The 24233-nt window shown below is 42.9% G+C and overlaps 1 protein-coding gene and 1 long non-coding RNA gene across 5 annotated transcripts in view; one reads left to right on the top strand and one right to left on the bottom strand.

Moving 5' to 3' along the window:
• The first annotated feature begins 565 nt into the window (after window positions 1-565).
• LOC133346452 (RNA-binding protein, mRNA-processing factor 2a-like) overlaps window positions 566-24233 on the top strand; it is an 80659-nt gene continuing 56991 nt past the window's right edge. The window contains exons 1-2 of one of the 4 annotated variants that reach the window (XM_061558025.1): window positions 566-1191; window positions 7964-8026. In XM_061558025.1, coding sequence (XP_061414009.1) covers window positions 1129-1191; window positions 7964-8026 — 126 coding nt within the window. In that variant the 5' untranslated portion in view covers window positions 566-1128. The remainder of the gene's footprint in view (window positions 1192-7963; window positions 8027-24233) is intronic. The other 3 variants (XR_009755561.1, XR_009755562.1, XR_009755563.1) reach the window with 3 other exon arrangements.
• Window positions 16851-24233, bottom strand: part of LOC133346453 (uncharacterized) — a 58558-nt gene continuing 51175 nt past the window's right edge. The window contains exon 3 of the long non-coding RNA XR_009755564.1: window positions 16851-17742. This is a non-coding gene — a long non-coding RNA (uncharacterized LOC133346453). The remainder of the gene's footprint in view (window positions 17743-24233) is intronic.

Here is a 24233-nt window from a genome sequence, read left to right as displayed (position 1 = left end):
CGACGATTTATATCTGAACCGACCTCCGGGCCTCCCCTAGGTCGACTCAGCCTCAAATGAGTTTCGTGGTGCGAGTGTGTAAACGTCGCCACTGGGGGAGACAAAGGCGGCCGGGCGTGCTTGCTGCCCCCTTCCCCCCCCCCGTGTGCCGGGCCCCTTCAATCGGTTTGCTCCTCGCTAACAGCACTTGCCCCAACAGCCTGCTCAGGCTACACGGGGGATCTTTGTCTTTGGGGTAGTGGTGGGAGGGGCGGAGCGCTAGAGGTGGGAGGGGCGGGGGGGGGTTAGTGGTGGGAGGGGCGGGGGGGGTTAGTGGTGGGAGGGGAGGGGCGGTTGTAGTGGTGGGAAGGGCGGGGGGGTTAGTGGTGGGAGGGGCGGGGGGGTGAGTGGGTTATTGCGGGGCGGGGTGGTGGGGGGAGGGGAGGGGCGGGGGGGTGAGTGGGTTATTGCGGGGCGGGGTAGTGGGGGAAGAGGCGGGGCGAGGGGGGTGGGTTATTGCGGGGGGCGGGGCTGCCCCGCTCAGCTGTGAGAGGCGGCGCGCGCTCTGGATGAGTGCGCACGCGGCGGAGGGGTGCGGGTGCAGCGGGCATCGTCAGCTGCGCGAGCGAGCGAGTGAGCCGCTCGTATAAAACCAGCGTCCTCCCCTCTCTCGTTGTCACACTCGCACGCACGCACGCCACGCGTGTACATCTCCCACGCCGCACGTGTACCATCTCGCACGCCACACGCACGCTACACGTATAGAGAGCTCACAGCGCGTTCGGAAAGGAAACAGGAGCCGATCGTAGCCACTGAACCCGCGTCTTGAAGTGTAAAAATACGAGTGGTTAATTGGTAGACCTAGAAGGTTTTTTGTTAATCTTTTAGTCCTGTTTCCAACTTTGCTAGCCGCAGTCTTGTTTTTTACATTTCTATTTTTTTTTTTGTTACGCGAAGATATTTGTTGGGTCCGTGTATTTTTAAATTACATCAGCGCTGCTTTATTCTTAGCGACATTACTTGTCCTTAGTCGTCAAGCGCAAGCTTTGAGCGGAGTTCGCGGAGTCACTTGCGGTGTTCAGTTAAAGGGCGTCAGTAGCAGCAGCAGCAACAGCAGCAGCAACAGCAGCAGCAACAGCCACCGGTGAAATGAGTAAGAACCACTCCGATCTTGAGACCTGCCTGGTGGTGAGCAGCCACCACGAGGACGAGGTATGTTGTGGACGCGTGGTGCTCACAAAGTGTTCCATTGCTGCTGCTGCTGCTGCTGATGTTGTTTGTGATGATTGTGGGTGGTGGTGGTGACGATTGATGATGGGTGCAAGCGTCGTCGCGAGTGCGTTCACCGGCAACTTGAGACGGACTCAATTGTCATTTGTGCCCTTTTGTAAATTCCGATTGAGATTCATATTCTTAGTTTCTTTCGGTAAACTCACGTAGGTAAAAAAAATACAATTAAAATTAATAAAAGTAAATAAAAAGTAAAATAAAAATCACGACGTTTCGGAGGCAACACAAGCTTCCGTCTTCAGGTGGAACCGTCACAGCACGATTGCTAAGTGACTTTACCGAAAAAAACCTAAGAATATGTATCCTTGCAGTCACGAAAGCTTCAAATCTAGAATCCGATTGAGATATTCACATTCGCATACATTTGCGCGCTTTAATTAAAATACGCAACTTGACCATTCCGAAACCGACCACCCTAATGCCCTTTCAATGAATGTAGCCACATCTGTTTCGCTGTTGTGTTTAAATTGCCGGATCGCTTTAAAAGAGTCGCAAATAGATGAGAATGACTGCCACCAATTTGTTAGACTGCGCGACATTTGTAGGGAGGAAGTGGGTCAGTGTTTGTCTGCGGTCGACACTGGCTCCCCTCCATAGACATGTGGAATTGCGGTCATTGACTCAGTTTCGCTAAAGTTAGAGAAGCTTTGCCCACAGTGGCTTTACTCTGGATATGAGGAAGCAAATGACGGGATGCCTGCCGTTAAACCAGCGGGGATTGGAAACTTACATGACTCTTAATATATTTTCGGTGGCTTTGAAAGTGCATTGGTATGAGAGTGAATATGAGAATAAGTGCAAAAAGATTTCGTTCCCCACTGTGTTTAAAAGACTGTGTTGTTTGTTTCTCTCGTAAAGACTGATTGTGTATCGAGATTCTGCATACATTTTTTTGGGAGAAAGTTATCTGCGCACACCAAAGTTGTTTTAACAAATACATTGTGAAAAGCGAATGATTTATGGTGAGCCGGAGATCATAACGTGTAATGTGCACATGACTTATGTGAAATTTAGTGTTAATGTTTGCCACTTGCAACACTATTTTTTTTATTATCTCATAAAACAGCTGAAGGGAGAAGAGCTATAAAAACTAAACGTGACATCTCATAACCTTCGCGCACAGCGGAGCATTTCGGGCTTGCAACATCAGCAAACAGTAAATAAAAAGTAGTGCCTTAGACGTCCCGTGTAATTTTTTTCTCCCTCCCTTGAATAGAGTTTTTATCGGGCCATTTCAGTCCAGCTTGCGCCAATTTATGCTCATTAGTCAGGCCACAGCTGTTCCACAATGTATGTATGTTGAACTTCTTTCGCACCGTACGTAGCCAACCGTGCTAATCGGAGGTGCGGGGGGAAGGGCAACACGCTTAACACAAAAAAGCAGTTTTAGCGAAATGAGTTCTCAATTCAGATTTAAAAGTGCATAGCTCGATTGGCGTCCTAATATCGGAAGGAAGAGCGTTCCAGACGGCCGAAGAGAAACGCACGTGATCGCGCGCAGTGCAGTTTTTGTGTACGCCAGCCTCTGATGTACATTGTGAAGCATGTGTTGGCAGTTCTAGATAAGGTTTGCGTTTACTATTAACATAGTCCGATGTGCGGTAAGTGAATATTGTATTTTCTTCCAAAGCACTTGGCTCACATTTTAATTGGACAAGTTAAACGTTTTAAATAATTGTCTTTGTATTCCTGCATTTGGGTACATTCGCTTTGTAACCAGGTGCATTTGCACTTTCAAAATGACCAGTGAATATTAAATAATTTAATGCCATAAATTCTCTGATGAGTTTTGGGCTTTTGCACTGCCCCGTTGTCCGGCATGCAACCCGACATTTCACTCCACGTTCCTGAATAATCTTGCAGCCACTCGGAGCGAAACGCCAGACATAATCCCAAACAACCCGAAAACACATCGGAGAGCTCTTCAGTAAAACCACAAAAACCTACGCAGTCAAATGACCTTTCCCACTTGTAGACTATACAATGGGGATCAGCCGTGAGGCATTTCAAACTTTTGACCGTCCCCAACATTGGGAGTTAAGCTTCATACATTAACGTGCACAATCCCTGCAATGGGTCTTTCCCAAGTTAAGACTCGCATACTGTGATTGTAATGCCTGGTTGTATCGTCGGCGTCACGACTACTGGGAAGACACCGCTGGTCGGTGCCGGTTTCCTCTCTTCCTCCTTTATCTTGAGGGGGTCACCATTTGTGTAAATAGCCTGAGACATTCTGTAAGCAATGCCTCCGAGATTAAGTGAAACAAAGGGACACGAGTTTAAAGCCACGAGATCCAAGATGCGCTGAATAGAACGGCATTTAATCTTAATTTTGGAGCTTTCGTGACTGCAGGAATTATTCTTTGGTTCTTTCGGTAAAGTCACGTGTAAAGATAAAATAATAAATTAAATAATAGCATACGACGTTTCGATTGCAACACAAGCAATCATTATACCTGATGATAAAATTTTATCTTTATACGTGACTTTACCGAAAGAACCCAAGAAGAACGGCATTTGTTCCAACAATTTATAGCGTATTCTTAGTTTATTTTAAAATTTCCAGTCAAAAACCGCTTGAGTCATCGTTTCTTCTGAAATGTCAGCTGATAGAATAACAACGGCAAGCGCCTGGTTTTTGTTACTAAGCATGATACCAAATATATTTCATATGTCGGGGTCATTAATATTCCAGCGCAACTGCATAGGGCTTCGCTTCCAAAGTTCTACACATAATGTTCCAAATTAAGCAAATAAGTTCTTGTTACATAAGAATATGGGTTGTTGAGAAAATGTAAAAATAAACGTAGCAAATTGGTCTAGTTTATTTAGGAAATGTTACACTGAATGTTTTACTCCTGTTTTGTAAATGTAAGGTAACATGTAAGAGGGTGAAGTCACTTCTGTAGTGGCAAATCGCGTTATTGGTAGAGCAGTGGTGTTTGTTACTGAAAGTAAGTAATCTTTATCCTTTCACATTTATTTAATTGGTATTTAATCCTCTTAAAATCAAGGCACTACGTCATACGTACACACCCAAGTATATTAAGCATTTATCGTGCATTTAAACTTTTATTTACATTTATGGGCTTGGTATAAATTAATGGGCTCCTATTTTAATATTTATGATGTCACTAATGTGCTATCATAAAATCACTTCCTGGCATGGTACACAAACTGATGCTTGAATGCACCGGTTTCAGAAATGACCATTTTGCAAGAATTTCAGTTATGCATCTAAAACCCTGAACAAGCACACAATGAGCATTACACATATGCATGGTTTACAGTTCAAGTCACAACATTCCATTAAATATACGCACACATAGACCAATTCATGAATCATAGTTTCATAAAGAGTTGGGGGTTTCGGACCAAAGCAAGTAAAGTATATGCATATATCCTGTTAACAATTTTATCGATATGCTATGAACTCTATATGCTATATGTGTGTCAAAGACCTGGCCATGTAGGCGCAGTGGTACAAGGACTTGTCTCAAAATGATAAAAGTTAAATAATAATGTAATACTCTTTTGGTTCTTTCGGTAAAGTCACGTAGGTAGAAAAATAAATAACAAATTACGACGTTTCGATCTGCTGAACTTGTTCAGCAGATCGACGGCTGTATATTTCTACCTGATGACGATTGCTTGTGTTGCGATCGAAACGTCGTGATTTATTATTTATTTTTCTACCTACGTGACTTTACCGAAAGAACCAAAGAGTATGGATTCCTGCAGTCACGAAAACTTCAAATCAATATTTAATAATGTAATAATTTACATTTGTCAGTCCACTGCTGGCTGAGACGTTAACTTCGCCTGGTGTACAAAAGGTCGTGGGTTCAACCCTGACCCTGACTCCTGTATATTTTGAGTTTGCATCTTCTCCCCATGGTCGCATGGATTTGTATACGTATCCGTGTTTTATCTCCACATTTAGAAACATGCGTTTAGAGTATTTGGCTGCTATAGATTTCCACATGATAAGCCACTTCGTTGCGCTATCGTTTGTGGCCAGGTCACTTCTGAAAAAGAGTTATATAGCTCAGGGGGCCTAACCTGGTAAATAAAAATAGTTTAGTTTGTATGTATGTACGTTGAACTTCTTTTGCACCGTACGTAGCCAACCGTCCTAATCGGAGGTGCGAGTTTGAAGGCCTCCCCTATACTGTGCAGCTGATGAAGATTAATGCTGCTGGTTAGTGTGGGCTGCTAAAGGAGTTGCCCAGTACTGGTTCAGGTTTCACTCGCCACTGATATTAATCGTGGTCAGGAATTACTGAGTTCATAGCAGGCTGCGCTCATCACCGCACCACCACTCCACCCCGTAATTAGAGAGTTGCGAATTTGAATATTGCAGTTTGACGCGGCTTATCATCCCTGGAAGGTCAGTAAAATTGCGATCCCACAGAGTACCCCTTCTGTGGGATAGCGGTGGTAGTTCAAGTTCATGTTTATTTTGTCTAACCAGGTGAGAACTCAAGAGACCAGACTAGGATAGGTTTCTCGTTTGCAAAAGTGACCTGAGAAAAACTTAGTTAAAAAGGTAAACGAAGTAACGTCGTCCTCTTAATGGGAATGTCGAGTTTGCACCACTGACTTAGCACCATCAACAAATATGCTGATGCTCGTTTAGGCAGCGAGACGCTTCGACTTTTAACTTTCTGCACGAAAACCTTTTGAGAATGATAAACAGTTACAGCAGTCAAATATCAAGGTGTATACTTTGTTGATGTATGCAGGAGCTCGTGGGCTTCGATCCGGACCCTGACGCCTGTTTATTTAGCGTTTGCATGTTCTTCCCGTGGTCGTGGGGATTTTTCTCCGGGTCCTCTGGTTTTTTCCCTCAACATTTAAAAACATGCTTTTGATTTCCACATGATAAGCCACTTCGTTGAGCCATCGTTTGTGGCCAGGTCGCTTCTGAAAAATAGCTATATAGCTCAGTGAGAGTTACCTGGTAAATATAAATTGTTTTAGTTTAGTTTATAGTTAACATGATTTAGTAATATTAAATGTACCATGTTCATTGATGGTAGGGGCTACTTATTAAGAATGTGTACTCCAAAAAAACACGAGGTTAAACAGAATTGTAAAATAACATTGTCCCACCATATACCACCACTTTTTATGGTTGCATTCTGAATGTGATAACATAGACAGTATAATAATATTACTACGTGCCGATACTTTCTCCCGTAGAGTGTTAATACTATGATTTGGTTTCGTCTTTAAAATATCTTCTAATAATTATAATTACTTACCCAACAAAGCCTCAGTCTCCAGAACTTTTCAGGAGAGGGTTCTGGATATGCATATATTTGGCCGAAGGGGGGTAAACCACTCTTAGGCTCCGTACACAGAGATATTCAAGAATGAATTGCTGTACTTCCATCTGTTGGCCAATGTGCAGCTCAAGCCTAACAACACGTGGTATTCCCAGTCTCCCATCCAAGTACTCGCCTGGCTCAGGCTCAGGCCTGGCGAGTACTTTAGCTTCCGAGAACTGGCAATATTGGGTACATTCAGGGTGATGTGCTCCTAGGCAATGTAATGTTTACGAAGCGAGATTTCACACGCAATTTTTTTTATGTGTCACATCGTTACATATGAATGATGGTCAGAATAGGTTTTTTTTGGTAACAAAATGCCTTTGTGTGTCCCGTTGTAAAACAGGCTGTGTACCGTTCTTTGTATGCACACTGTACAGCATAATCTGCACTTGCATGTAAATATATTCAGGAAAATTCACTCAATAAGGCATACATACATTCATATGTGTTGGATCTCAGGTTCACCTCCTTATCAACAATTAAAGTTTTGAGACCGAGATAATAAAAAGGGTAACTTCAAATGAACGTTAAGCATGAGATACTTCATGTATGTGTTTGTGCCTTAATAGCATGACCTCGGCAAGTGTTAACCACAACTTATGTATATGCGCACTCTCACACACACACACAAAGGTCTCACAGACTGTTGGGAGCAAGCTATGTTAGCGAGCACCTATTTAGGTCAGCACGGCGTTAGTGCTGATGCTTACACAGCTCACCAAATGCTCATTTTAAGGCTAAGTTCACCTTGGGGAAGCCCAGGGATTGGTTCAACCACGAATTGCTCATTCATGCATCTGTGTCTGGAATCGAGCTCAGGTCGCCGAGTTCGTAGTGCAAGTGTCTGAACCACTGCACCACCGCTCCACACTCGCACAAAGATAAAGATCCCCCGTATAGCCTTAACAGACTGTAGGGGCAAGTGCTGTTAGCGAGCACCTATGAAGGCCGGAACGGTACACGAGGGGGTGGGTGGCCAGCACCACGCCCTACCGCCTTTGTCTCCCCAGTGGCGATGTTTACACACCGCACCAGGTACTCATTTAAGGCTGAGTCGACCTAGGGGAGGCGCAGGACCTGTTCAGATAATCGTCACTGGTTTGGCCGTGAGCGGGAATCGAACCCGGGTCGCCAGGTTCATAGCGCAGCGCGCTAACCGCTACACTACCGCTCCCCACACTCACACGCACACACACGCACACGCACATGCTTATGTACTCAAAGTGTGCTCTTTGGGAGTGAACATTACCTACAGATTGTATGAAAACATTCTGGGGCCATGTGTTGGAATGTTACTGAAAACAAACAAAAATGTATGATTTCTTTCCACCAATTTGACCCTTTTCCTGCCAAAATAGACAGAGAGCGCCGTGCCACCGCTGTGCGAGGCGGACCTTCTGTGTGCGCAACCGTTACGTCAGGTGAAACATTATGCTCACTTTTTTTTAGCGATTGTTTTTTTTTGTTACAAAAATGTGCCCGCATTGAATGTAATTTTTTTTTTAAATCGCCTTCAGTTTAATGGAAAAAAACGTAATGAATACTTTTGTGCTTTAAACAATGAAATCGTTTCACGTAGTCTCAGGAATAAATTCAAGTGTGGTTCCGTGTCATACATGCCATCACGTACGACATCATCATCATCGCAACATGTGTGATACCATAATATCACATTGTGCTTCGCATTTTTATAAAGGTACTTGCTCGGTTTTGACTTCATCTTGCCTTCAAGTATAATGGATTGAACCCGAAAAAAAACAGGATACAAAAGCCCTATGGTTGATGCCAGATGCTGAATTCAACTAAGGCAATCGTGTCATGTAAAATCCTCCCACTTGCCCGAAATAAGATTTCCATGAGTGTGCGCCTAATGGCATGTTTTTATAAAAGTTTATGTAAGCACATTCCAGCGAGAGCAAAAAAAACACGTTGAAAAACAATGAGGAAACTCGCTGTCCCATCGTGTGGGGGGGAGTTTTGTTCATTTGACCCCTGCCGTTGTTTGAAAGACCCAGTTCATTTTAAAAGCCAATTTAACACCACCATTCTTCCAAGTGGACAGCATGGCGTTGATAAACATTTTCGTAATGATTTTAGAAATATTGCTGAATTATTATTGTTTTGGCGTCCGTTCACAGATATCCCTTGTGTCATGTTTATATTGCAAAATCCCACTCTAATTAAGTCACTGCCTGGTTTAATCATTAACCGTGGGAGCTTTTAGTCTGCGTGCGGTGTCTCTATGTGTATAACCTCTGCAAACTACACAGTGCAGGGTTTGAGTTGATAGTCACAACCCATGCCTGTATGGTCACAAACTAAGCTTGTTCCTTTTTCATCTTCTCAAACTCAAGTTACCGCTTTATTTTTATGACATTGCTTGTTTACCATGGAAAGCCTCACTGATACCCACGACTCTTTTTTCCGGAGCGTACTGCCAAGTTTCCACAGTAGTGAGCCATGATAGAAATGTATAATCACAATTGTGTTATTTGCAGGTATTTTTTTCTTCTTCAAATTGTAGTGTTTTTTTTTTCAAATTAGAAAAATTTGGACATACAATCTCCTGCTCTTACAAATGCGTCACAGGCTCTTTAACGTCCACTGTACCTTTACGGTGCATACACCCGCAGTAATGTCCAGGGACGGCCACTCATTTCGAACCGTGAACCTCTGCAACAAGCAGTGAATGAATTTCGATTTAAAGCTTTCGTGACTGCAGGGATTAATCTTCTTGGTTTCTTCGGTAAAGTCACAGGTCTGTCGGAAAGACAGCGTCTGAATGACGCTGAATGACGCTGTCTTTCCGACAGACCTGTTCTTCACCTGAGGATGGCTGCTTGCGTTGTGGCCGAAACGTCGTGAGAATTATTTTATTATGTTTTATTTGTATTATTTTATTACTTCCCTTCTACGTGACTTTACCGAAAGAACCAACAAGCAGTGAATGCACTACCGCTGGGCCGTGCCACCGCCTTAAACTTTCATCCAGGCTTTTTTTTAGTACGGGCTAAGCTTAGTTTTAAAAATTATTAATATAGAAAAATGATAACTAATCCCGAAAGGCAGTGTTTTTGTGCACTGTACCTGGCAACCTAAGTTCAATCCCAGCAACGGCTAACGTCAGAGGGGAGACATCTCTGAACCGGTCCTGGGCTGTCACTCCCCCAACCCGCACTGACCAACGTGGAAGGCCTTCCCCCATCGGTGGGTTGACAAAGGACTATAGATGAGATGAGAATCAATATTTTCCACGACCACACTTTTTTGATTTTGTAGGCCTACGCAGTCAAATGCAGCGAAGCATTTTATTTACATTAAAGTGTAACCTACAAAACAACACATGTAATGCATTCATTCAATGAACAGTTAAACTGCGCAGACATGCACTAGATGCCGGTAATTGTTGGAAATAGCATTGGGAGTGCCATTGTGAATACAAACATTGTTATGAAATAATTAGTAACCTAATTTTGTTTGTTTACAAAAATGCAATTATTTTGATTTAAATTAAAATAAATAAATGAACCCAACGACAAACACATCGTGGTGTGCAGAAGCACAGACGCATGGTTGCATAACTGTGCGTAAGGCTACACAAGACTTGGTCACGGTCAGACGTCCACGGCTGTTCGCCACACACGGTGCAGTCTAATGTATTTTTAGGACATTATTTAACAGTATACTTTATGCATACTCTGTATGCGTGCGGATTTAAACAAAGAAAGTACCTCCATTCAATGCATCTACGACTGATTCGGTCATTGGGGTGGAGCAGCGGCCCATTGATCAACGTACTGGGCTAATAACCCAGCAGACCTGAGTTCGATTCATAGCCATGGCTAACGTCAGCGGCGAATGATATCTGAATGGGTCATGGGCCTCCGTTCTTTAGGAGCTTGCACTTGGCGAGCATGGGGAAGTATAGTCAAATGACCCTCCAACACCGGCAGTAGATTGACAAAGGGTTGTGCACAACAGTCTGCATCTATTAATTGATTAATATCGGTCCTTGGGCCCACAATACAGCCACCGATTCGATCTCCCTCCCTGCTCTACCATCACTCCCCCCCTCTGCCCACCCACCCCCCTTTGCCCCCTGACCCTATCCCCCACACACACATTCACTCGTACATCCTGATCTCTGGACTGCACATTGCACTACATCGCACTATCACACTGGTTTAAATATCTTATTTCTTTAAATACTTTTTTTTAATAATATTTGACATTTAAAAAATTCTTGACTTGTTTATTTTAAGTCTATTACATTTTTGATTATTTATCTTGTGTTGATCGCCGATTGTTTATTGTTTATTTATGTCTGTTAATTGTGATTAATTTTTTAATTGCTTGGTTGCACCGTGGGACCAAGAGAGAGGACTGTAATTTCATCTGTGTTGTATGTCATGCATGTAACACACTTGACAATAAAGTGACTTTAAGACTTTTTTTAAGACTTTAAGATCTCGACGTATAGCTTGTGTGCAATGGGTCCCCGTGACTTACGGTGGTATAAGAAGTCGCTAAATTCAACAAAATAGGAAAATAAGAATACATTGTTGAATCAAACTTTGACTCCAAATCACGACAATTCGTCTGATTGTGAAGGCAGCGAAACGTGACAAATGCTTTAAATATGGCGCACATTCACACAGTGGATAATGAGCCTGTTGAGTGGATTAATCAACTGAAAACTGCAATCGACTATTTTGCCGTAATGGATTACTCGGGCCCATTTTTAAATAGCGGCCGGCCCCACACATCTTGCTTCCTGAAGGCAGGAAACCCCCTACTACTACTACAAGCCACACACTCGTTGCGACGCAACTAATGATGCCGGTGTCATCGTTAAGCCCTCACCCATCACCATCTGTCCAGTGGCACACGTGGGAAAAGATGTGATACTTTCCCCCCTCCCCCCAAGTTTTTTGTCGTCCGATTATTCAAATAATCCAACCGATGCAACACGGTAAAGTCATTGATGACATTACTCAAGTAATCAGATAGCCGAGCTCGAACTTTATTCAAATCTATTTCAATCTATTCACTGTGGCAGGTTTAACACACCTACGCGTACACACACCAGAGGTCGCAAACGGGTTTTGATTCCTTACCCGTACCCGGCCGCACCAGGGTCGCAAATGGGTATCCGTACCCGGCCGGGTACGGGTAGCCGTTCCCTACCCGTGCCCGTACCCTACCCGAAATGAGTGATAAACGGCTACTCACCAGTGACTCACGGCCTACCCGTACCCGTACCCGGCCGCACCAGGGTCGCAAATGGGTACCCGTACCCGGCCGGGTACGGTAGCCGGGTATCGGGTAGGGTACGGGTATCGGGTACCCGGTTGCGACCTCTGACACACACCCACGCGTGTGTGTTCGTATTAAAAGTGACGTGACAAATATGCGATGGAGGTTTTGTTCGTTCTTTCAGGTGCTTATGTCTGTTGTCATGAACGTGTGTAAACAAACTAATAAATGGCTCAGTCCTGGCGAAACTTGAAAACCATTTATGGGCATTATGTGTGAAGCTAATGAAAGCCCTTCTATTAAAACCCACACATAAATTACTCTTGCAAGGGCAAAGCGAGAAACACGGTGTTCCGAATGAAGCAAAAAATTGCCCAACATAGGGAATAGTCGAGATTGTGATAAATTGTTGTCGTCATCGGTTTGACAGCCCCGTGCTGAATTATGATGAACAATATGCACCTTCAACTCCGGTAGGACTTAGTTCAACATTTCTGGTGCTATTTTTTGCACAGACCGTTCGTTTCCGTGCTGTTTTAAGGTAACGTTATCTTTCTGGCACTGGCCTGCGTTGGTATTGGCTGCCTCCCTTGGTATTTTGCATTGTTACTACAACAAAGGTACACGTTAAATGACGACAGTTCCTGTTAAATACAGTAGAACACCTCTTGCTCACTGCCTCATAATCCCCAACGCTTTATTATCCCAGCGGCTTGTAATATTCACTCCAATGATCCATGCCACCTATTCTTTCTAATAAATGCGACTATCCATGTCTATCCCAGATTACCGAATGGCTTCCTATTACAATATCTGCGATTTTTGTTGGCAGAGAAGTGGAGGCGGGTGCAAATTCATCATATCTCCCAATAATGATGCGTGAGATGTCTTATTCTTGGATGAGTCGAGTGAACTCGTGAATAACCCCTAACGATAGCAGGATCTGTGATGTTCGCCCCCCACATTTCCTTGGATAAGAGGGCTCTTATTCTTAGGTTTTTTCGGTAAAGTCACCGTGTAGGTAAAAAATGTAAATTAATAAAAGTAAATTTCGATTTAAAGCTTTCGTGACTGCAGGGATTCATCTTCTTGGTTCTTTCGGTAAAGTCACGTAGAAGGGAAGTAATAAAATAATAAAAAATAATAAAAATAAAACATAATAAAACAATTCTCACTATTGTTTTATTATGTTTTATTTTCATTATTTTATTACTTCCCTTCTACGTGACTTTACCGAAAGAACCAAGAAGATAATAAAAGTAAAATAAAACAAAATAAAAAATTCACGACGTTTCGGAAGCAACACAAGCCTCCGACTTCAGGTGGAACCGTCAGAGCACGCTCGCTGTATCAAGTAAATGAGTCGTGAATTTTTTATTTTGGTTTTATTTTACTTTTATTAATTTACATTTTTTACCTACGTGACTTTCCCGAAAAAACCTAAGAATATGAATCATTGCAGTCACGAGAGCTTCAAATCTAGAAATAAGAGGGCTCTGTTGTTCCATTACGATTATTTTTTTTTTTGGGGGGGTAGGAGGTTTTTGGAGGTCATTCCAATATAAATAATGAGTTAATGAGTCCTTGGAGAATAAGCACCTTGGTGCTGAGTACGAGTTGGTGATGTGCTACAATCGGAATGTGAGCCGTGCAGTGTGCACAGCATTGCGTAACCTGAACGCAAAGAGTTCACCAAGAGAATGGAGGAGCACCTGCAACCCGTGGCCTCTTTGATCGTTTTGGAGATGTTAAGTGCTACGCTGCATTGGGGAAATCTGAATTTAAGTCTAAGTTGTGTATCTGAAAACATTTGTTATCAAATGTCACATCCTGTCCGTGACTGTTACACTCTTTTTAAATTCGCAATTGTATGAGCCGCATCTGACCAAATCACACAGAATAGGTCCGATGTCATCATATCTCGGAAGCTAAGCAGGTTTGAGTGTGCCGAGTGCTCGGATAGGTGGCAACAATGCACAACGATAGGTGTCAAGGGCGTTTTACAAGAGAGGGCAGTGCATGAAATGTATTATTGTTCTACCCCCCACCACCACCCCTCTAATGTACTGTCCAGTGTGAAGAAGTATTGTCAAATAATCCCAACGACCAACAACAGCGTAGGGGAGGCCTTCATCTAGCACAGTAAAGTTACAGAAGCGCACAATTGTGCAACCTCAACTGCCTCGCAAGATCTTCTTGGTTCTTTCGGTAAAGTCACGTAGAAGGGAAGTAATAAAATAATAAAAATAAAACATAATAAAATAAAATAATTCTCACGACGTTTCGGCTACAACGCAAGCAGCCGTCTTCAGGTGAAGAATGAGACACTGCCAGGCTAGGAGCTTATATATACGCTGGGTTGGAGGTGCAAGAAGAGCGCCTTAACAAGAGTCTCGTGCTCCTGCCACGCATTAGCAGAGCACAGGTACACAGGTGCACGCCTGGATGTTATAGCCTGTACTGGTAAAAGCCATCATAAACGCGCCGTGACTGGAACAGTGGAAACTAGAAAAAAGGTCGCTGCTTCAATATGCATGCAATTACCATAAATTACATACTCAACACAGGACACATTGAGCATGTAATAATATAACGTATGCATTAGCTTTAACTTCAGAAAAAAAGTTAAATGTACGGGTTTACTAAATGTACTTACTTTAATTTCTATAACGACAATCGTTTTAGGAGTTGAGCTATTGCGAGGGGCGCTTATTGTTTGTAATGCAGGCGTGGGGAATTTTAACTGCTGCACTTGGAATGGCATCACAGGGTCTGTACCATCCAGTTTTCAGCAATAATTAATCACAGGATGTATCAGGTGATCATGGGAATTAAACTAATGTTGACTTCGTGGCCAGTGGACTAACCATTAGATTTTGGTCTGTGTACAATTTAAATTAGCACGAGACAAAACGGCAAGCTAACAGTGATATTGTCCAATTGGGATGGGTTTAGTCAAGTGATGGCAATATTTCCAACGTCAGAGTAAAGTGGTAACCGAATGCTATTCCAATGAGCAACCGGAGAGCATACAGTGTTGCACGGTCTCTTGAGTAGCGTTGACATAAAGGGTTTAATGAGTGTGGTCATGAACTGCGGAAGTAATTCATGATCCACTTTGAAAACTGAGATTTGAAATCTGGTTTGTAGTTTTAGTTTTCACGGTACTGAAATAGGGGTGCAATAATAATTGTTTCAACAATTGTGACCAAATTCATAATCAATGTTTTTGGGTTTAGATCGCGTTATTTATGAATGTGTCGTAACCCTCCGATCTAAACCCAAAAACATTGATTATGAATAATATTGGTCGCGAAAGCCTACGTGTTAAACTGAATTGTGACCAATCCGATGACAATGAAACTAACAGCAGACAACATGCTTTATTCAATGCAACACTGGAAACACTCGCATGATCTGACACTGGTACATCATCCTCAGTTGGTCGATAGTTCGCAACGGCACACGGCGAATGCGCGACTGTTCCCCAAGTTAAAACGGCACCGTGTAATCAAAAGCGCAATCATAAATAAAATACGGCGCTGAAATTTGTTTACGCTGGAACTTTCCTCCTTGCGAGAGATGTTATTTGTTTCCTTACGGGTGGCCCGAGGAATTGCCATAATTATTGAGAAGAAACACAAATATGAACGTTCATTTTTGGGGGCAGTGGTTAGATTAAAAAAAACGAGTCGCTGAATTTTGATTTAAAGCTTTCGTGACTGCAGGGATTCATATTCTTGGTTATTTCGGTAAAGTCACGTAGAAGGGAAGTAATAAAATATTACAAATATATTTCTAATACAAATATATTAATATTTGCATTACTTTGTTATTTCCCTTCTACGTGATTTATAATACAAAAATATTTATATTTTAATTATTGTATTATTTCCCTTCTACGTGACTTTACCGAAAGAACCAAGAATATGAGTCGTTGAATGTTCATCAGCACACTCTGCTCCCTTTTTAGCCCGAGCGCCACTCATTAGTGCACGCGGAGCCGTCCTTGAGTCTCTGAACTCGAGCATCTGATACCTTTCAGCCATTGTTCTTTTCCCGTGGGGATGGAGTGTCATTGCCTTTTATGTTTAATGTATAGCTAATGTATAGCTAATAAAACACGAGGCTATGGTTATTTTTGGAATGAAGCTAAGTATGGCACCAGTGCGCACTACCTAGTTTCGACATGTGGTGCAGAAACACGGTCGTTAATGGGGGAAATATCGAACGAGGACGGAAACGTGCACCAAAAGCGGCGTGGCAAAGACGAATGCTTGGGGAAACAAGAGGCGTTCGTGGATTCGAGAACGCGCACGTGTTCACGACATCTTCCAAACTCTCAAGACGAGTCGGCTTGGGCACGATGTGTTGCTAGAAGGGATGGTGGACGATGGTCAACAATAACAACGGGAAGTGGCCACCAAGGAATGGAATTTGTGTGGGACGATGCATGCCGTGTTAGATGGAATCATGAAATCAGTCTGCGTGTAGGTGTGGTGACAACTTGGGAAGGCTTACCGTCCAGCAGTGGATTTAGGCATGGTCGATTATGGCGATGGCATTTGTATGTGGGTTGTAAGGAAGTTGAATGTCCTTCGTCGTAGTCTACGGTCTTGTAAGTCAACTCGGGCTGCTGCAGCGGTTAGCCAGAGCTGTCTATTGTGTTTTGATGATGTAGTAGCGTGGCCCTCGGTAATTCGCGGTGGTTCCATGTGTTTCACTCCTTTCAACGCGTACTCGAGTGTGACAGCCCACACGTGCCACTTCAAGTGCAGAAACTAAACTCTTCACGGTAACATAATCTCAGTTGCTCATTTCAATTGAATTCAACGTCCTTTATGTGGAGATATGTTTAGAGGCAGTTAACAAAAACATTTTTTACGGGGGAAATATTAATAATGAAGTGTCAAACAAATTGCCTCTATTTCGATAAGTTCGTCATGATTTAAAGTAGCGATTCTATTAATATTGTTTTGCTTTACGGTGATGTTAGTCGTCTCTAGTGGCTGGAGGGGGTCACGTGAACCCATTTTGTACAACATGAATCCAGAAAAGTTGACCCTTACACAATATGATGCATGTATTGTGAGAATAATGAACATTAATGGATGATTGATGAATTCATTACACCCCTATTGAAAAGACAAGATGTATTATTATGTTTGCTAATTATTTCCTTTGCTTTCGCATTTTTACCTCGATCATAGGTCGCATGCGCAATGCGCATAAATTTGCTGAAATGTCACGATGTCTCACTGCGCTGTGATGTGACATTTATTCGCACTTAATTCACTCAGTTTGACGAAATTGTCACAACCGGAACAAATAGTCGACAGTGGTTGGTGAATATAAACTGTGTCGGTGTCGAGAAATCTCACATGTTACTGCAGATTTTGAGGATTTTGAGAGAGTTTAATCACCCAGCCCCCCAACATCATCCAGAAGCCCACAATAATCAAATAACATGCCAACGATACTTGAACATATCAACAATCAAAGGGTGTCACAACAAATACTCTTCCGCCATCCAGGAGGAATCATGTTTCAAACAGATTTTACAACCAGCGTGTGTTTCTGTCTTACAGTAGCACATTCACAGCATATATTTTTTTTTCACAGTGGCAGTGTTTTTTCCCCTCCATCACCGCCACCCTCATTAGTTTTACACAATCGCAGATTCATCAGAGACTGACATCCCCTTCGAGGTTAGACTTTTGTCTCATGTTAGCGCCTCGCCTTTGGTTGCTTCCCACAGCATCAACTTGCGTGCTCTATCCAACAAGCTTTGACTCAGTCTTGGGGACCCGCTTGGCTCGGCCTGATAAGTTTTGTCCACCAGACACGGGGGGATCCTCTTCAGTGACCTGTTGCCAGATTTCTGAAAGGCTTAAAACAAATAAGTAATATTTAAAAATACTTTTTTTAAAACACGCTTTAATGAAATCTACCGTACAAGTAATGGCAGAACTCCACGACTCCAGGAAGTGGCCCTGAGGCTTGCCATAACGTAAGGGACCGTGGTGATTTACAGCCAACGTCAGTTGAGCGTGGACAATTAGACCCAAGCCGAAACATAAGATATAAAAAAGATTGCTTAAAAATATTTTTTCTTTTTCATTATAGAATATAGTATTGTCATCAGTATGACATACGTATACCAAGTTTGCAGTCGATACCACATTGGGAAGTGGGTAAAAATGTATTTACAAGATTTGAGTATATGACAGACAGTGAGTTAAATAAAAGTGTGTAAAATACAGATTTTCTTTGCTTTATGCGGGTTCGGTTTGTGCTATTTCGCGTACCTGCGTTTAACCTATTTCTGCCCCAAAATTCGTTCACACGTGGCTATGAGGTCGGAGGTAGAACCACAGTGTGTGTGTGTGCTGTACGTGCTACTCGGCAGGCAGATGTCTCGTGCTTTTTCGCTTTGTGCTCCCTGCTTTTGGAATGCACCTATTACCGTATAAAGCGAGGGAAACTTTTCCTCTCTTATTCGACATATAAGTATATTCCCTGTAATGGGCTCCGTCTGACTTACTAAGGTATTGCTTGACAAGATGCCCATGAATGCTGCCGGCTTGCCTCGGAATCAACAAAGCTGTAGCTGCTCCATCGCTCCGCCATGATGTTAAGATAATAATTTGTCATACCTGGTCTTATATTTAAAACCTGTCATCCCCTCCTCGAAATCAAGCTTGGGTAACAAACTCCCATAATTTCTTCAATTACCTCATCCCATTATCTCACTGCTTTGCATAGTTCCTTGTAGAATCTGCAGATATCGTTTTTTTAACGTCTACTTTGGGGTTATCTCCCGATAAATCAACAAGCCGTAAAATCCAATGACCTTTTGACCCCAGCAGCAAAAGTAAAAAAATTCAATCCGACGTCAGAGTTTGGCTGAGAAACCACCCGGAATGCTCCCCCCCCCCCCCCCCATGTCATCAGATCTGGGAAGCTATGCAGGGTTAAGCCTGGACAGTGTTTGAATGGGTGACCACCATGCATAGTTGGCTGTGAGGCTACGTGGTGGGCAGTGGTTCGAGGTGAGCAGTAGAGGGCATTTCCGTAATATCAGAATCAGAAACTTGAATCAGACTGGAGGAATCCGATGAGCTATGAAGCTCTTCTTAGCAGATGTCTAGAATGGGCGGTCAACAAGTTGCAACAGCACACAATACCAAAAACACGATAGGAGTGAAAAATAGAGAATATAATTATTATATAAGTCCGATTTATCAAACTTGGGCGAGGTAGCAAAAGCAACTAAATAATCCCAGACCACACAGCATCGCTGTACTGTAATGCTGTGTTCCCATACCTTTACTCCTTGTCTCACGTTGACCAGCCCGGTGAAGTACTATTTAGTCAAAATAACTCCTATGGCGTGTGATAGCACGGCACGCCATAGGGAGGCCCCCATCCTGCAGTGAATTGACCAAAGGGCTGTGTGTCTCCACTCACACGGTTCAATTGTTACAGTTCATCGAATTGTAAATCCTTGTAATGGTAAATTCTTTTATTTGAAATCTGTGATAGTATTGAAAGGGATGTTTCCACTAATCTGACGCCTGCAGCATTTGGAGTTTGCATGTTCTCCCCGTGGCCTCATAGATTTTTCTCCCGGGTCCTCCGGTTTTTCCCTCCACAAATAGAAACATTCGGTTGTGTATATTGTATGTACAGTGAACTTCTTTTGCACCGTATGTAACCAACCGTGCTAATTGGAGGTGCTATACATTTCCACACTTCGTTGAGCAATCATTTGTGGCCAGGTCACTTCTGAAAAAGAGCTATACAGCCTGGCCCTCACCTGGTAAACAAAACATTAATAATGGAAAGCTTGAGCCAATCATATCAGATTATTGGTCTTAACCATGCATTTTAAACAAATATATCTTGGTGGGTAGGGGGGGGGGGAATTTCAGATCAATTTAAACGCTGTTTTAAAAGTGATTTGCTCATAAAAAAACACATTACATCCACGACCGCACAAAGCTACATTTAATTTCCATTTAAAAGCTGTAAAAAATGAATTTGACTTAACCTCTTAAGCATTGTGATAATTAAGCATCCTGGCACTTGTTCGTTGCAGTATTTGACCACAGTAATAAGTGCTAATCAATGGATAGCTTCAGTGCCAAATGGAGCAGCAACTCGTATGTAGGGCACAGTGTCGAATATAAAGATGGGTTTCCGAACACGCAGAAGGCAGGCGCTGTGGCGCCCTTTAGTTGCCGTAGTTTGAACTTTTGAACACATCGGTGATATCGAGGAATGATGTGCAAGCGCCAACAACTCAGGGGCGTATTGATGCATCAATTCATTGATCGTTACCGATTCTCTGGGCCCACGATACACGCATAAAATCACAAGCCTGATATAATCAATGTGCTTCGATTTGTATATATGTTGTATGTAATGGGTTTTTTTACGTGACCCCTTGGCCTGGAGCTGCTAGGGACTGCTACTTTCAACACAATGTTAGCAATCGATTCTTGAATCAATTCTTGGCCCCGAATCATGACAATTTATCACATCCCTGGGAGAGGATGATTTGTCACGATCCTATCTGCAATCCCCCTCCCTTCCCCTTCCCTCTCTCCCTTCCGCCCTCCCGTCCGCCCGCTCGCCTGCCCACCTATTAGCCTGCAAAACTTAAAAAAAAAATATACAGTATAATTCATACACTCAAAATATATGTACAGTATACAAATTCTGCTTGTGGGAATGGATTATGTCAGATTTGTACAAAGGAAATACATGGCAATGTTTCTTTGAGGCTCATTGGGAGAAGAAACCCATACAAATGAAACTACAAACAACAAACAAAATACTGTAGTGAAAACAGAACTGGAGAATAATCGATTTTTTTCATCGAATCTCTACCATAACATTGTGATAATTCGTCGAATTTCTTGAGGATTATTACATGCCCACATTAATACATTCTGTACACAATGGGCAGTCACAATCTTTTGATGCCACGATTCTGTATTGTTCCATCTACAACTCTCCAGCAATTTAAATGAACGAGGTGTAATTTCAAAGCTTATTTTAAGTAGTTTTTGCAAAAGAGGTTGAAATGACATTTGTTTTAAATCTCCAACCCGACAATTTGGCTAATTCACATTATCGCTCTCGTGCGGCTTGTTGGCTCCACTATTTACAATCACTCCCTATTGCAGGAACCCCTGTCTGAAAAATCATATAACAGCATGGATGGGTGCGTACAGGGGACAGGAAAAAATAATGTATTCCTGTTGATTCTCAACGGACTCTCCACTGCAGCAGATCTCTGATCGTCCTATTTCCCGCAGCAGCCGCAGGGTCCAGTTAAACTCATCCACGGACTCCTTTTTGCCTATCATCTGCGATTATTATCCGTCACTTTTCCCATAAATTTGTGCGCATCGTCATCCTATTATACGCACTTTTTTACGTGCATGGCAAATGCATCCTGTTATCCGTGGGTTATCCATAATTTTTTCCCTGCGGATAAAATGGAGTAAAATTGCAGATTATAGGATATGTGATATTGATCCCCAATATTTCCGCAGATAGGAGTTTTCCCTTAGTATGAATATAAATGTTATGATTAGGTTATGAAGTGTCACCATGTTGACATATATGTACACGTACATGTAAGTGTATTTTAGAAGCTTAAGATTATGTATTATATCACGTGATGTTAAATAGATGCTCAATGTTATATTTCCAATTAAATAATTACATACTGTATTACAGCACTGCAATAATTATGTTATGCATGATGCATTGTATGGACTTAAATCCTGAAGGTGATGAATGCTACAATATTATGAAGCAAATGAAATGTGTATACGTGGTTACAAAATGAAAATAATTTAGTTCCCACCGGTAATACTCGCAGAACTGTATTCCCTCCTTATTCACGAACTTGCTATCTGCGATTTTGGGTATCCGTAAATATTGTCCGGAACTCTACATGACTGAATCGAGAAAGAAAGTGGTGACATAACGTGATGAGATTTATTTAAGGTAATTCAGAAAAAAGTTACATTTTCATAAGCCAATTTCATTCTCGACATGTGCTGTTCACGAGCATCTCCGGAATGTATCCCTCCCGAATGACGAGGGCATGATTGGCGGGATATGAAACGAAAGTATTTATTATTGTTAATGAGTGGAACCTGCACTATGAAACAGCACTGATCTCACAAGCGAACCTGAACCGAACACTTAAAAAAATTAACCCGTAAAAACAAAGTTTTTCACTCTAAATCCTTTATATGTGTGGCGGCTAGAGTCCTCTCGTCCTCTGGCTTGAGATGGCTGCCACCTATGGGTCAGATGATTGTCTGCCACCATTAAGCAATTGGTAATTAAATATTTAAATTGTTTTCCCTAAACAGTGTAAAATTTTGGAAAAATATTTTCACGAAAATTAATTCTCACGCACAACGAGTCTGTGTGCAAAATGTCAGCTCGATTGGATCACGGGAAGTGGGTTAAAAGACGACCGAAAGATTTGCACGGTCGTAAGCAAGCAAGCACGCAAGCAAGCAAGCAAGCAAGCGAACTTAATATAAAGGATTTAAATATAACCCCCCCCCACCGAGTACCCCCACTGATCCACTGTGGTTCTCATTGAATAAAAAAAGGTAAAGGTGCAGCCCTGCCATTGCTTGTTCACGCCACTCCGAGAGGAAGGACCTTCACCACAGAGACCTGGAGGGTGTTTTGGCCCACCCTTCCACAATGGCCAGACGTCTTGTAAGAAGTGGGAGTATCCACACTTTACCCCACCACACCGGTGAACGGGCGCTATTTTTAAATCCTTTATATTAAGTTCGCTTGCTTGCTTGCTTGCGCGCTTACGACCGTGCAAATCTTTCGGTCGTTTTTTAACCCACTTCCCGTCATCCAATCGAGCTGACATTTTGCACACAGACTCGTTGTGCGTGACAATATATTTTCGTGAAATTTTTTTCCTAAATTCTCCACTTTTTAGGAATTTTTTTTTTCATATTTATTTAAAATACCAATGTGATAAAAATTAAACTCTTACTCAAGAAAAACAGAAATGAATAATAAAATAAAACCGATGCCACGCATATAAAGGATTTATAGTGAAAAACTTTGTTTTTACGGGTTAATTTTTAAACATTTGCCCATTGTTTCAACTCCCATGTGGGGATCACGAGTCCGGGGTGCTAACCATTACGCCACCGTCTCTCATCGAGGGAGAACAAGGACACAAACGCCCCCCGAAGTCAAGAACACCAGTGACCAGATATATTGCACGCAGAGGTGTGTTACATGTATGGCAGTCGCTCGTAAGCGGGGCTGTATTGGCGAGCATCTTCAGGGCTTCCTGCGGTGTAGCCAGGTTTGTTCTTCGTGGGTACGAGCGGGGGGGGGGAGCTTCTTTTTTTTACTGCGTCAGTGGGTCGGCATGTGTGCTGCTGCAGGTGGCCGGAGATGGATTCTGTTTGTGCTCGGGCCCCAATTGTGGCGGGTCGCACCAATTAAGTCGGCGGTTACTTTGCACCGCTCGGCTAATTGAAGTGAAAGGGTGACGACGGTGGTTGTTGAGGTCCGTGCTGTGTTTTAATTGGGAGTTTTTTACAGGTAGGAGCAATGTTCCACACTGCCCACCAGGCATTATTTGTCTGTCTGTCCGACTGTCTGTCGTGCATAAATACATATATAATATAAACAGCTCTTTGATTGGTGGAGACCTACTGCCGGGTACGGAGAGGGGAGGTCCCTAAGGGAGGAGGGTCAGGGGAGGGGCCTGAGGGGGGGGGGGATCAGAGGCCTAAGGAAGGGAGGGGGGTGCTAAGCAAGGGGGAGGGGCCGATAATGAAGGGGGCTGGCTACCTGGCTGGCTGCCTGGCTACCTCAAGTCACGTGATCTTTTATACAGATAGGAACAACAGGTTCCACACTGCCCACCAGGGATTATTTGTCTGTCGTGCATATTTGTCTGTCGTGCACGAATGCGCTGTCCAACCAAGTTCCTACCTGCCCACTCCGAAGGAACGTGCTTTGAGTGTGTGCTCTCACGGGTGCTGGTGCTTGGCTGCGGGGTCTTCTGACACTACTCCTAAGCAGTATAGGTTGCTTCGAGGACTTCCCTGATTGACCGCGGGATGTGGTTTAAGCATACGAGCATACTGCGTCTTGTACATTTCTTAGTCTGCGGGTACACAGATTTTCGGATTGCTCTCTTGATGTCTTTCCGGGATCTAGTACAAAAACGTCGGAGGTAATGCGGAACAACAGGCAGCAGAGCTCAAAAAAAGACACGAGAGAGCCGTGCAGCACAACCTCGGGTCAAGTCTCGTTTATTTCTCTTCTGAAAAGATCTCGTTTATTTGT

This window comes from Lethenteron reissneri, chromosome 24 (genome assembly GCF_015708825.2).
Source record: "Lethenteron reissneri isolate LAM-NWPU_2019-01 chromosome 24, ASM1570882v1, whole genome shotgun sequence".
NCBI lineage: Eukaryota > Metazoa > Chordata > Hyperoartia > Petromyzontiformes > Petromyzontidae > Lethenteron > Lethenteron reissneri.
This window is presented reverse-complemented; position numbering and strand designations above follow the sequence as displayed.